Source organism: Zingiber officinale, chromosome 9A, assembly GCF_018446385.1.
Source record: "Zingiber officinale cultivar Zhangliang chromosome 9A, Zo_v1.1, whole genome shotgun sequence".
Lineage (NCBI taxonomy): Eukaryota > Viridiplantae > Streptophyta > Magnoliopsida > Zingiberales > Zingiberaceae > Zingiber > Zingiber officinale.
The window spans coordinates 29,489,958-29,501,542 of record NC_056002.1 but is presented as its reverse complement, the minus strand read 5'-3'; the positions used below and the strand labels follow the sequence as shown (position 1 = coordinate 29,501,542).

The window sequence follows — 11,585 nt, the reverse complement described above, 5'->3', positions numbered from 1 at the left end:
TGGCATACCCTCGAGTTGGATGAGTGACCCATTCAGCTCATTCTCTTATCGACCGGACTGACCAGACACTGGCTCATCCGAATGCCCGACCAGATAGTGGTACCTCCGATCGACTGATGTATCCACTTCCTGCTCGAGTTATGCAGACGAGTCTTATTTAGGACCTAACTTTGACCAAAATTTTGACTTATACCATAGCCATTGATAGGTCCTCCTTATCGCCCCATCACCTTATCTCCTTCCAAATTGAGTGTACAACTTTACTAGTGGAATCATCACTGATTTTTTTTTTTTTTAAAAAAAATCTAGATATAACTTCATCCTGTTAATCTTGAAGCTAAATGGCCATCCTCTACATAACTTTAATCTCATAAAAAAATAATGCTGTTAGTGGAGCTAAGTTAGAAAATTTTGATTGATAAATTTTTTAATAAATAAGTTTGAATAAATTTACTGAAGAAATAAATACGTTTGAACACAATCAATTTTAATTCAGCTCATCGACACCCCCTATAGTATATCATGAAATTACCGGATAGATAATGATACAATGGTTGTGTTCTCTAATAGATAATTAAAAGATTTAATATTCAAATTTTAATAGATAATTAAATGAACCTTTATTAATATTTTTTGATTTATTTTAATAATCAATGAAAAAATTTTATAAGACTGATCGATCATCTTAGGATCAATCGATTCGAATAACTAGATAACAACATCAATACAAAAAATCAAAGATAATTTTGAATATATTTGAAAATATCATAAGATACCAAAATTTATACTAAACTTTATAACTAACCTTAGTTTAGTATATTCAAGGGATTTATAAGGATAAACATTTGATTAATTAGGTATTAATTTTGTATAATTTTTTTTATTTTTAAAATAAATTTAATTAATTCAGTATTAATTTAAAATAATTGATTTTTAACTTATTCGATTAATTCATTTTTAATAAAATTTTGATTCAATTTGATTAATTAATATTAAATTAATTTTTAATTAGTTTAATTAATTCGTCAATTGAATTAACTAAATGTATGCACAATTTATCGATCTTAATATTGAGGCAGAGATTTATTTCACAAAAGAGTTTTCAATTATTTTCTTTTTAATTTACACACAATAAAATTAAGTATTTTTAATGAATTTATTTCTTTCTTTACATGTAAATATATTATAAATGCCCTCTTTTATTTTAAAAAAGTATTTCCTTCATATTTTTGAAAAAAATTTAAAGTTTGATTTAACTCGAGTCCAATCAAGTGACTCGACCATCAATATAGATAAGGGAGGACGAGAGTGTCTTAGTTTGAAGCAGTCCTGAGCCAATCAGAAGTCGGCAAAATGCGCCTATAAATAGAAGGCTTGAAAGAGGATTTCGTCGTTTTCATCGCTCGTCATCCCGGATCGCTTCCTCTTCTCCAGCGTTCGATCTCCGAACCGAAAAAAAAAATCAATAATTCCTCGCGGCGCGCCAAATACGAATCAAATCAAAGGTAACGATCTATCGCACGGACTCCATCGTTCTCCTCTCTCGATCTAGGGTTCGCCTTCCGTGATTTTCGCAATGTTTCTAGGGTTCCGGCAGCGAGGCGGTGGCCGATGGCGGAGGCTTCTTCGTCCAGCACGGTAGATGGAGCCGGAAGCCACGAAAGTGGCGGCAGCGTGCGGGAGCAGGATCGCTTCCTCCCCATCGCCAATATCATTCGGATCATGAAGAAGGGCCTCCCAGCCAACGCCAAGGTCGCCAAGGACGCCAAGGAAACGATGCAGGAGTGCGTCTCGGAGTTCATCAGCTTCGTCACCAGCGAGTGAGATCGATGGCCATCTCCTCTCATTCGTAGTTTTCGTTCCGTTGTTAGTTTGCTGATCAAATCGGAGGGTGTTGATGATGGAAGGGCGAGCGATCGTTGCCAGAAGGAGAAGCGGAAGACGATCAATGGGGACGATCTGCTTTGGTCGATGGCGACGCTAGGGTTTGAGGACTACATCGAGCCGCTGAAGTTATATCTGCAGAAATACCGTGAAGTATATATGTTTATATTCTATGCGATGATCTTAATCGTGCACTCTGACCTTTGTTGTTTTTTTCCCCCTTTTTTTTTTTTTTTTCATCTGCCGATTTGGATGGATTTTGTCGACGCTAATGCTGTTGTTGTAGTTGGAGGTAATTATCTGTTCCCTCTACTTTGCTACCTTTACCCGCTAACGCATTTGAAGTTTGAACGAGGGTACATAAGTTTGATTTTCTGCCCAGGGTGGAGATGGAACTGCAAGGAGAGAAATGGGGGGATCTCATCCTGGCACAACCACACCAGGGGAATACCAGGTACCATGTTCAATGATTCTTCTACTCTGCTTGTTAAGAGGATCGATTTTTAATTGTCTTCATTCTTTTTGGATACGGTGTAACTAGGTTCATCAACAAAATTCTCTTGCACAGGGCATGAATTACGTGAATCCTCAGGTAATTCTCCTTCCAAATATAGGAAATTCGTTATAATATCATATACAGACACAATTAGAATTAGAACCCTTTGTAATTTCTTGATCTAGTTTACTATGTTTTTTATTTGGTCTAGTTTCTTTTTCAACTATGTGCAGTTTATATAACCTTTGGTTAGAGCATACACTTGGTGGCAATGGTTTCTTTTAGAGAGTTTTCTTTGCTTTCAGACCTCCCTGGTTAATAGATGATATGCACATACCAATCAACTAAGGGAGTTAAATCTATGGGGTGAATATCAAAGTTGTACATTTTCCCTAGTTTTCATTTCATGGGGAGTAAATGACAATTTTGATCTGAAAAATTGCTAACTAAATTTGGTGTTGTCCATACCTCTATTTATCATCTTTTGCAACAATCTGGATGGATGCTTGACCCCTCAGATTTTTTGTTCTTGATTTCGTGACATACATTTTTTATATACATTATCATTCTCAAACTTTATAATTCACTTTATTTGGAAAATTTGGTGTTGGTATTTGGACATACTAACACAATAAGATTGTAAAGTTATCTTTCTGCAAACTTGGTCTATGGAAAGTACAGAAACCATTACATGGTAGATTATACATTTAAATTCAACTCATTCAGGTTTTGACAAATAAATGAACTGTTCTGTATGCATGATCTTGAAGCACTACCATCACTAGCTTCAGGGTTGCTATATTTCCTGCCATTTGACAAGTATGCACGTTTTTCTTTGTTTTAATTGATCAATTTTATTAGATTGTTGATTGCCTAGGTAATTTTTTTAGCACGTTTTGTACAGTTTTTGTTTGTTTTAATTGCCCAGTTTCTTTTGGTTTTGTGTTTTGACTTAATTTACTTGGTAATTGTCCTGGTCAACAGTTAAAAAATAGTATGATATTAAAATATTTTTCACATTTTTCTTTAGGTTTAATTAGATTGATAATTTTCACATGTAAGATCCTAATTGTTTAGGTTACCTATACGTATAGTTGTTTTTATTCCACATTATCCTAACAACATCAGCAACATAACAAGGACAAATCTCCTCAGTGGCCTTATTAGCAATAAATTCAACTGGACAACATTTAGCATCATGCATATGATTTTTTTTTTTATTGTGTACCATAGCCACTTCAAAATCTTATGGTTGGAACAATGATGTTCCATCTTTTACAAAAAATTCTTCGACTAATCTTTTTAGCTAAGTGATGTTTCATTGTCATTGGCAACAAGATGATGGTAAAATAGGTGTAGTGGCTCATTTTATGATTTTTTGTTCTCTATCCATAATATCCAAGGATCATTTAGCTTTGTAAAGAATACTAGAAGAAATTTACTATTACCAGAAGAAAAACAAATAAATGAATTATAGCCTTATTTTAAACTTGCACCAATTAAAGAACTGAAGTATAATCTAATATGATCAATCCAGTGCAAAATGCTCAATTTTAACTTGGTGGTGGTATAAGTATCTGGGTGAAATCTTTTGTTCCCTGCTGATTAACACACAAGAAGGCACTAGACACGGTTGCTAGAACCTCCTTTCTTCATTCGCGAGTGACTGTGGATGATGAAGTAAGACTAGGGTTCCACAATGAGACTTCTTTAAAGTAAGCCTCTTCCTCCTTTTCCTTTGCTTTTGTCCGCCTTGCCCTCCTTGGAATGACTAACATTCAACTGAAATGGAACAATATTATCATGTTGAACTTTGGCCAAAACTTCAAATCAGGTTGAAACTTTAAAAGTGAGTGCAAGTTGATTTGTAAATCAACTCAAGCCAACATTTTGACCATGGGTGAGCTTCAAAATATTATAAGTAGAATATTGATACTTTAATATGCTTAAAAGAGTTTATTTTAATACAAAAAATTAATCTCAATTTGTTTTGTAAAATCACATATGCCCTGTAATTTAAGGTATTTTGTGTATTTTGTGAAGAAGGATGCTTTTTGGTAAAACAATAGGGCTTGCCTTTTGGTAATTTTGTAATTTGGTCATTTTCCATTAGATGTGATACTTATGTTTAAGAGAGATTATATTGGTGTTCTAAATATCGGTCTAGGCACCTCCAGCCAGTCACACCGAAAACATGCTAGTTGGCCAACCTAGGCGGTCTTGGCACCTACACGAGATTAGATGGCCCTAGGCGTTGACTAATTGATCGAATCGTCTAGGCACGATAAAAATAGTGCAGGGTTTTCATGATTTTTTTTAGTTTGGAATTTTAGAGTTAAAGCCCAATTAAAAAAACATAAATGTAACATTTTTTTTTATTGGGCTTAAGTTTTATAAGTCCTAAACTTTGGTCCAACAAGAAAATTGATTTGTTAGCTTGCCCTAGTGGTTAGCACCAAACTTCATCTTCAATGTACTGAGTAATCAAAGTTGGAGAAATCAGAGCAAATGAAGAAACTCACATTTATGAGAAATTTGAGAGTTAAAAGACTTGAGAAATCAATTTGAAAAAAAATTTGTTGTTTGATCCTTCTTAACTGAGCGACTTGGAAGCGATTGAATTGAAGGTTTAGCCAAAGCCTCATCCTTTGGAAACGTCATTTCATCAAACAAATCCGAAGAAACTCTAGAGTGAGAGAACTTCATGAGGCTGATTTTGCATCTGAAGAAGAGGAGGATCACAATAATAATATTGAATTTATGTTTGATGAAGAATAAGTTGTTGAAAATTATAGAGAAGTAGAATAAATTTGTGATATTTTTTTAGCTGTGTAATTTTAAGTTCATTTTAAATTTGATGTTATTGTGTTGGAGTTATAGAATGTGATATATTATGTAATTTATGTTGATACCGTGGTATCCGCCTAGTAGCGCCTAGTCCCTGCCTAAGTGTCCTAGGCACTAGGCGTTGGTCTGGCGCCTGACTAGCACTTAGCGAATTTTAGAACCTTGGATTATATATTGAAAAATATAATGGAAAGCTATTTTTTAACTTATGCCTTGTAATTAAGGGTATTATGGAAAAGTGGCCTATTGTTTATAAAAGAAAATTATAGGGTTTCTTTTTGATCATTCTCAATTATAAAGGGTGTGTCTTGATAAATTGCTCAAAAAAATTCCACTTGAGCATGATAATATTGGAAGTCCGAAGTATCTAATTCAGTTGTATGATACTTGGAAGCACCTAGTTGACTATATACTAATGTGGCACATGTAATATTATGGCTGATACAGAACTTTCTTTAGTCAGTAAAATTGATGTTTCTTTTATCTCCACATTGTAGTTCTATAACGGCGACCTCTGACTTTCAATATCATCTGTTTACATTCTAGGAGATATTTCTTCCAGGTAAGTTTGCTGATCTTTTACATGGTGACGTTCACTTAACATTTGAAGTTATATCTTTTGCGATTAATGCTCAAATGGAGCATTTAAGTATCACATTTTTTTTGGCCAGAATCTGTTTTAGTTTCCTAAAATATATGTTAAAAATAAGACTACACAATAGCTGTTTCTGTTGCTTGTTCTCTACTGTTCTAGTAAATGTGTTCAAGGATTGCCTCACAAAGCTGAGTTAGTGGTATTAAACTAATGGTTGTTTCCTTGTACCAATTGTTGGCGTAGAGCTTTATGCCTTGACGAAGGCTTTCTTTGCTTCATTTTTCGTATTCCCTAATTTTTACAGTATAATGCCTCAGCTTCTCTACATAAATTATAAGTCAAGAGTTAGGATTTAGCAATTTGAATGGTAGACGTGAAGATTTTGTGTGCTGAATATATCAATGCCTATCCTCGTTCTTATGTTTTTCTTTTGGATTTTATATTGAATTTGGTCCAGCAAAGTACAGGAGATTTGTTGTCCATCAGGTTACGAAATCGTATAATTAAATCATGCACGAAGTATCCGCATTTGTCAATGTGGTACACGAACTGTTTTTAACACCAACAAACATGGTTGTCTAACATGTTGTGGTCACTCGGTCAAATTGATTTTATGGAGATGGATGGAAAGCTGAAAGAGAGACCAATCAAGCATCTATTCAGTCTAGGAATAATTGTCTAGTATTATGACAAGTTACCTAAGGCAAGATAAGAAGGAAGGACAATAAATAATATTGGAAAATAATTAATTAGTTTGTTTTTTTTTAAAATTAACTACAAACGTGAATAATGGCTTATTACTTGTGTGGATAGAACAGGAGATTGGTTAAACACAAGGGGAGGAACATAAACATGCAGAGGGAAAGAAAAGTGTTAAAATTAGAGAGCTCAGTTTATTAAAGTAGCAGGTCATTTAGGTCGATGATAGCTCCAATATTTAAGCTCAAAATACCAGCTTTTCTTTTATGTGTTCCCCCTTTCATATCTGAATTTATTGCAGTGCTGATTCCACTCTGTCAATTAAATTTTGTGGGTATAACTAATCCATTCGCTGCCTTTGCAATACAGGTTCGGCCTGCAACGCAAGAAGTATTTCTTCATGGTGCCTTTGTTTTTTTTTTCCCTTTTCATTTGGTGCAAATTGTTTATTTTTGTAGATGGCTAGTTTTCCATAATTCCAACTAGTGATCTGGTATAATTACCGATCCCATTTAACTTAAGACAGACCTGTTAATTTTGTTTTTTTTAATTAAAGTATTTTATTTGTTGGTCTCTGCTTGCTCGAGGCACTTGTATATATTTTTTAAGATAACAAGATCGCATTTGGATGCACTAGTTAACCATATAAATAGAAGAGTCACGCTCTTGAAGCCCTAAGAAATAGGCTTGATCGGTTCGAATCCGAATAAGGGCTCTTTCTTATGCTTTCTCTGGAAAAGGGGAGTCACTTACCCAGAAAAGATGTTGCTAGGTAGGCGGTTCCCTCGGCAGCCTTTACTTGGAGGCCCCACCCCCCTTTCACTCCATGAAATAGGCAGGCTCGTTGAAGCAGACCTAGGCAGAAGGAAAAGAGGTCTTTCGTGCTCGATACGATAATAGGGGTCCAAACCTGTTGACTATGAAGACATCTCAGTAGTACACAGTAGATGACATTCGGAACCAGCAGCGAAGAATGCGAATTTCCATCACACAACTTGAATCGTACCTTTTTCAGCATTTCCTTTTTCTCTCTTTTGAAACGAGTGATTATCACTAACGGTTCAGTTCTCTTTGTTTTTTTTTCGAAAAAGAATTAAGAATTTAATTATCATAAAAGCTTGAGACTTGGATGTCTTATTAAATGATCGGTTTTGTACTTGAGAGTTCTCAGGTAATTAAAGCATTAAAATTTTAGACAAAAATTAAAAGAGAATTCTACATTTAATAAGCTCTTTTTATAAAATCATCAAATGGACACTTTTAATATCCTAATTAGTTGTTATAATGTGTAATAATTATTTATCATTGATATTAAAAATGTAATATTTAAATTTAAATTATTATATATAAAATATTTTTTCAATTTAATTAAAATTAATCATTTTAATTTGATTAAAATTATTTTAATTTGTTTGGGTAAAAATAAAAATGCAATGATAAATTGGCATTTTAAAAATTAAAGTAGGGCCTTCTATTTAAAATAAGCTATCTAGAAATATTTTGGGGACATGTTTTAAGGAGATATCATGATACTCATTATTTTTTTAATGAATATTATTTGATCATGATCATCTATGTAAAAGTTAATAGGTACTTGTTATAATATGTAACAACTAGTTGTTAGCTTCTATAAATTATAATAATTATTTAGTAATTTCTACATGTTATAGTAGCCACTGGGATATCTCTAGTAACAACGTTCATGAATATGTTTGAGATAAAATTATTTATGAAACTCCCGTTTAATATATTTTTTTTTTTAAATAGTGGTACAACACCGAAAGAAACAACAAAGATTTAACATATTTCAACAAAAATAACAGCAGATAACAGCAGCCGCAGGATAGCCGTCTTCGAACTAAACTGAAATCATCTCTTCTTGTGTATCGTTCCTTCCGGCTTAATAAACGACTTCTTCAGTCTTCACAATCAGCCAATTGAAATCCCAATGCGAATCAAGCAAGAGCAATCGAATCGCCGAAGGAAATAAGAAATAAGAAACAGTTTCACAAAAACACAAAATTTGGGAATTAAAGTCTTCCTTCGAGGGAAGGAACTGGCAGATCCTGGGAAGTCGACGAAAGCACTCTAGAAGGCGGAGGAATATTGAAGAGAGTTCACACGAAGCCACCTGAAAAACGAAGAGGGTCTTACTGTGGGTATTCTTCCGGAGCACGGATCTCCTGGACCACTTTTTTATGATCCAGAGGATGTACTACTCGTATTTGTAGCCAGATCGTGGTCACGATCCGACCGTAAATTATTACGATCCCTTCTTGGGTTCACCGTCCCCACCAGATTATAGTTTTTGTTCGGAGCGAACGGCCAGAGGTCGCCCGAAGGTCTCCGGTGGTGGATAAGTGGCCAGGTTACTGGACGTCGAGCGAGGGTGTCCTCCGGGCGGCCTCCGGCTACCCGTTCCGAACAAAAACTATAACCTGCTGGGGACGATGAACCCAGGAAGAAATCGCAACCATTTGCGGCCGGATCGCGGCCACGATCCGGCCGCAAATACGAGTGGCACATCCCTTGGACCACAAAAAGTGGTCCAGAAGATCCTGCCTCGTTCTTTCGTTCGTTGATTCCAATCCCTAATCGAGATGGTCTGCCAAATCATCTCTCTGCTTTAGGAATCGCCTTTCACCGATCACTTCACTATGTTGCTGCGTGACTGGGCACGATTTATTAACCTAGTAGGGTCGGGAGGTTTAAGGGAGAAGCTCCTAACTTCTCTCTAAGATTTTTGATGCATCGGTAAGTCTTTTGTTACAAGTAGCTTTCAATCATTGTCGAAAGTGGTTTTCTTCCCACTCACTAGTAGGAAGAGGGCTTGGTATTGCACTGTGGAGGGCATTGTTAATGGGGTTTGAAGGCCTAATCACTGAGGTAAATGTTCATATAATTGGTTTCTTTCGGTTTTAGTGTTCTATGATAGTTTTGGCTTCTCCGACGATTTTCTAGCAAACTTCACCGACTCTGATCATCTTCTCCGGGCAAGGGCCGCCCCTCCCACCACTACTCTGCTGCCAAGTGGTTGGGGAAGGTTTGGGTGACTTCCCACTCAGTAGGAGGCCTTCTAGGTCAAACACAACTAATGTAAAAGTTTTTGATTGGTCAATTTGGGTAGTGAGCTATTTCCAAGGGAGAACTGATTGTTTTGCCATACATGGCAAAGGGAAAGTAGAAGTAGGGATGACAATAGAATAGGGACGGATTTGTTTGAATTCTATCCCTGCCCCCATTGTCACTTTTCCGAGTTCAGGGAATTTTCGAACTCGAACCAATGGGGATCAAACCTCCATCTCTGCTCCCATCCCCAAAATTAATTTATACTATTATTATTTTATTATTAATATTAATTATAATATTACTATCAATATCAATATTAATAATAATTTTATTATTAATATTTTAAAATGTTTCAATATTAATATTATTATCAATATTATTTAATGACACTATTATTAATATTTTAAAAATTATTATTATTATTTTTGGGGCAGATTCAGGGATGGGGACAGTATCCCTAAACTTATCCCGAACCTGCTCCCGTCCTAAAAAAAATTTCCGAACCCGCCCCCATCCCCGAATAAATCAGGGATCTCTGTCCTCATTTTGGGTTTTTCCCGCGAGGCCTCAAATCCGTGGGATAAATTGTCATCCCTAAGTGGAAGACCAAGAGACATTCTGATCAAAAGACATCTACAGAGGAGGCAAACCAAGATGAGGTGGCAGATGAAGTGTCTTATGTGACAGAGATAATGGAACAAATGGACCAATTGGACCATGATGACTTGGAACAACATGATGATGTGGTTAATGAAGCTGATGAGATAAACACGCCACTTAGAACAAATGTTCCTCCTCATCCTCAGCAAGCTCATGCTCATGGAAGCAACCCACCACCACCACCAGATCATGCTGAAGAGACCTTGTTGGAGGAAGTAGAACAACAACCTCTGGTGGTGGAAACACAACCAGATCATGTTGATAAAGCTGTAAACAATGGAAGAAATGTGAAACAACTAAAGAAGAAGAATTGGGCTAGCCTTTTCAAGGAAAACTAGAAAACAAAACTTGCTATAAATCTAGATCAGTATGAAGCAAAGGGAAAAGGCTAGCTTTTGATTATGATGATATAAATAGTGTGGAGGATGCAATCGATTTCTGTCTTGTTGGCTGTTTCATGGGTCGACATCCGGTTAGAGATGGTGTCTGAATCATTGGTTCTCATTGGAAGATTCCCCACAAGTTTTTCATGTATAAGAGTGGGTGGGTAATCTTTCACTTTGATAAGAAGATCGGGAAAAAGTACTATAAGGAGGCCCCTACTTTGTCTTTGCTATTCCAATGTTTCTAAAGATAATGCCCAAATATTTTTTGTTTGATGAGGATGGACATTTTGTGCCTGCTTGGATACAAATTTATGGCCTCCCACCAGATTGTTGGACTCAAAAAAGTGTTAAGTATGATTGGATTGGAAATTGAAAAATTATTGTACACCAACAATTTGACACGTATAAGGGAACACTTGGAGTATATACATCTCATGGTGGTGGTCTCCACTTTTGGAGAGCGGATTCATGAGGTGTCTATCACCCTACCTACTGGTGTACAAGTTGACTAAAAAATTATCTATGAAATGATTTCGAATTTTTGCCAAACATGTAAGAAGATGGGTCATCAATGGGAAACTTGTTGTAGAAGAATTGCAGAGGTTGGGCAACAACCTACATGGCCCAACAAGGATGCTTATGCTGATCTAAATATGAAAGGATATGGGAGACCATGATCTCAATCAGTTAAGGGTCGTGGAAGGATAAGAACAAGATATAGAAACCGAACAAGGCAATAATGGCGGCCAATACAACAAAGACCAAATGTTGAAGTACTGGTTGAGCAAAATGATCTTACCATCATCCTAGTAAAGAGTCCCATTCCGATGGCTATTGAGCCCCCTATTGTTGAGAACAATGATCCCCAAGGAGCAGATCAAATTTCACAACAATAAATTCCCCAAGTAGTAGAAACAAATGTAGAAATACCTCAAAGAAGTGCTGAAAT

General features: G+C 35.8%; 1 protein-coding gene across 2 annotated transcripts; it reads left to right on the top strand.

Annotated features, from left to right (window-relative positions):
- The first annotated feature begins 1,395 nt into the window (after positions 1–1,395).
- LOC122021775 (nuclear transcription factor Y subunit B-like) lies at positions 1,396–7,088 on the top strand. Of its 2 annotated transcripts, XM_042579934.1 has the most exons (8): positions 1,396–1,505; positions 1,587–1,820; positions 1,908–2,037; positions 2,171–2,176; positions 2,267–2,338; positions 2,426–2,476; positions 5,725–5,789; positions 6,891–7,084. In XM_042579934.1, the coding sequence occupies exons 2-7, from the start codon at positions 1,612–1,614 to the stop codon at positions 5,743–5,745; spliced, it is 489 nt and encodes a 162-aa protein (XP_042435868.1). In that variant the 5' UTR covers positions 1,396–1,505; positions 1,587–1,611; the 3' UTR covers positions 5,746–5,789; positions 6,891–7,084. The 2 variants fall into 2 exon arrangements, with proteins under 2 accessions (XP_042435868.1, XP_042435867.1); XM_042579933.1 differs by lacking the exon at positions 5,725–5,789 and having other exon boundaries at positions 6,891–7,088.
- Positions 7,089–11,585: the final 4,497 nt, after the last annotated feature.

Coding starts and splice junctions, on each gene's coding strand:
- LOC122021775 (XM_042579933.1), top strand. CDS start 1,612: ATGGCGGAGGCTTCTTCGTCCAGCACGGTAGATGGAGCCGGAAGCCAC. Junction 2,339..2,425: donor CCACACCAGGGGAATACCAG/GTACCATGTTCA, acceptor CGGTGTAACTAG/GTTCATCAACAAAATTCTCT. Junction 2,477..6,890: donor TGAATTACGTGAATCCTCAG/GTAATTCTCCTT, acceptor TTTGCAATACAG/GTTCGGCCTGCAACGCAAGA.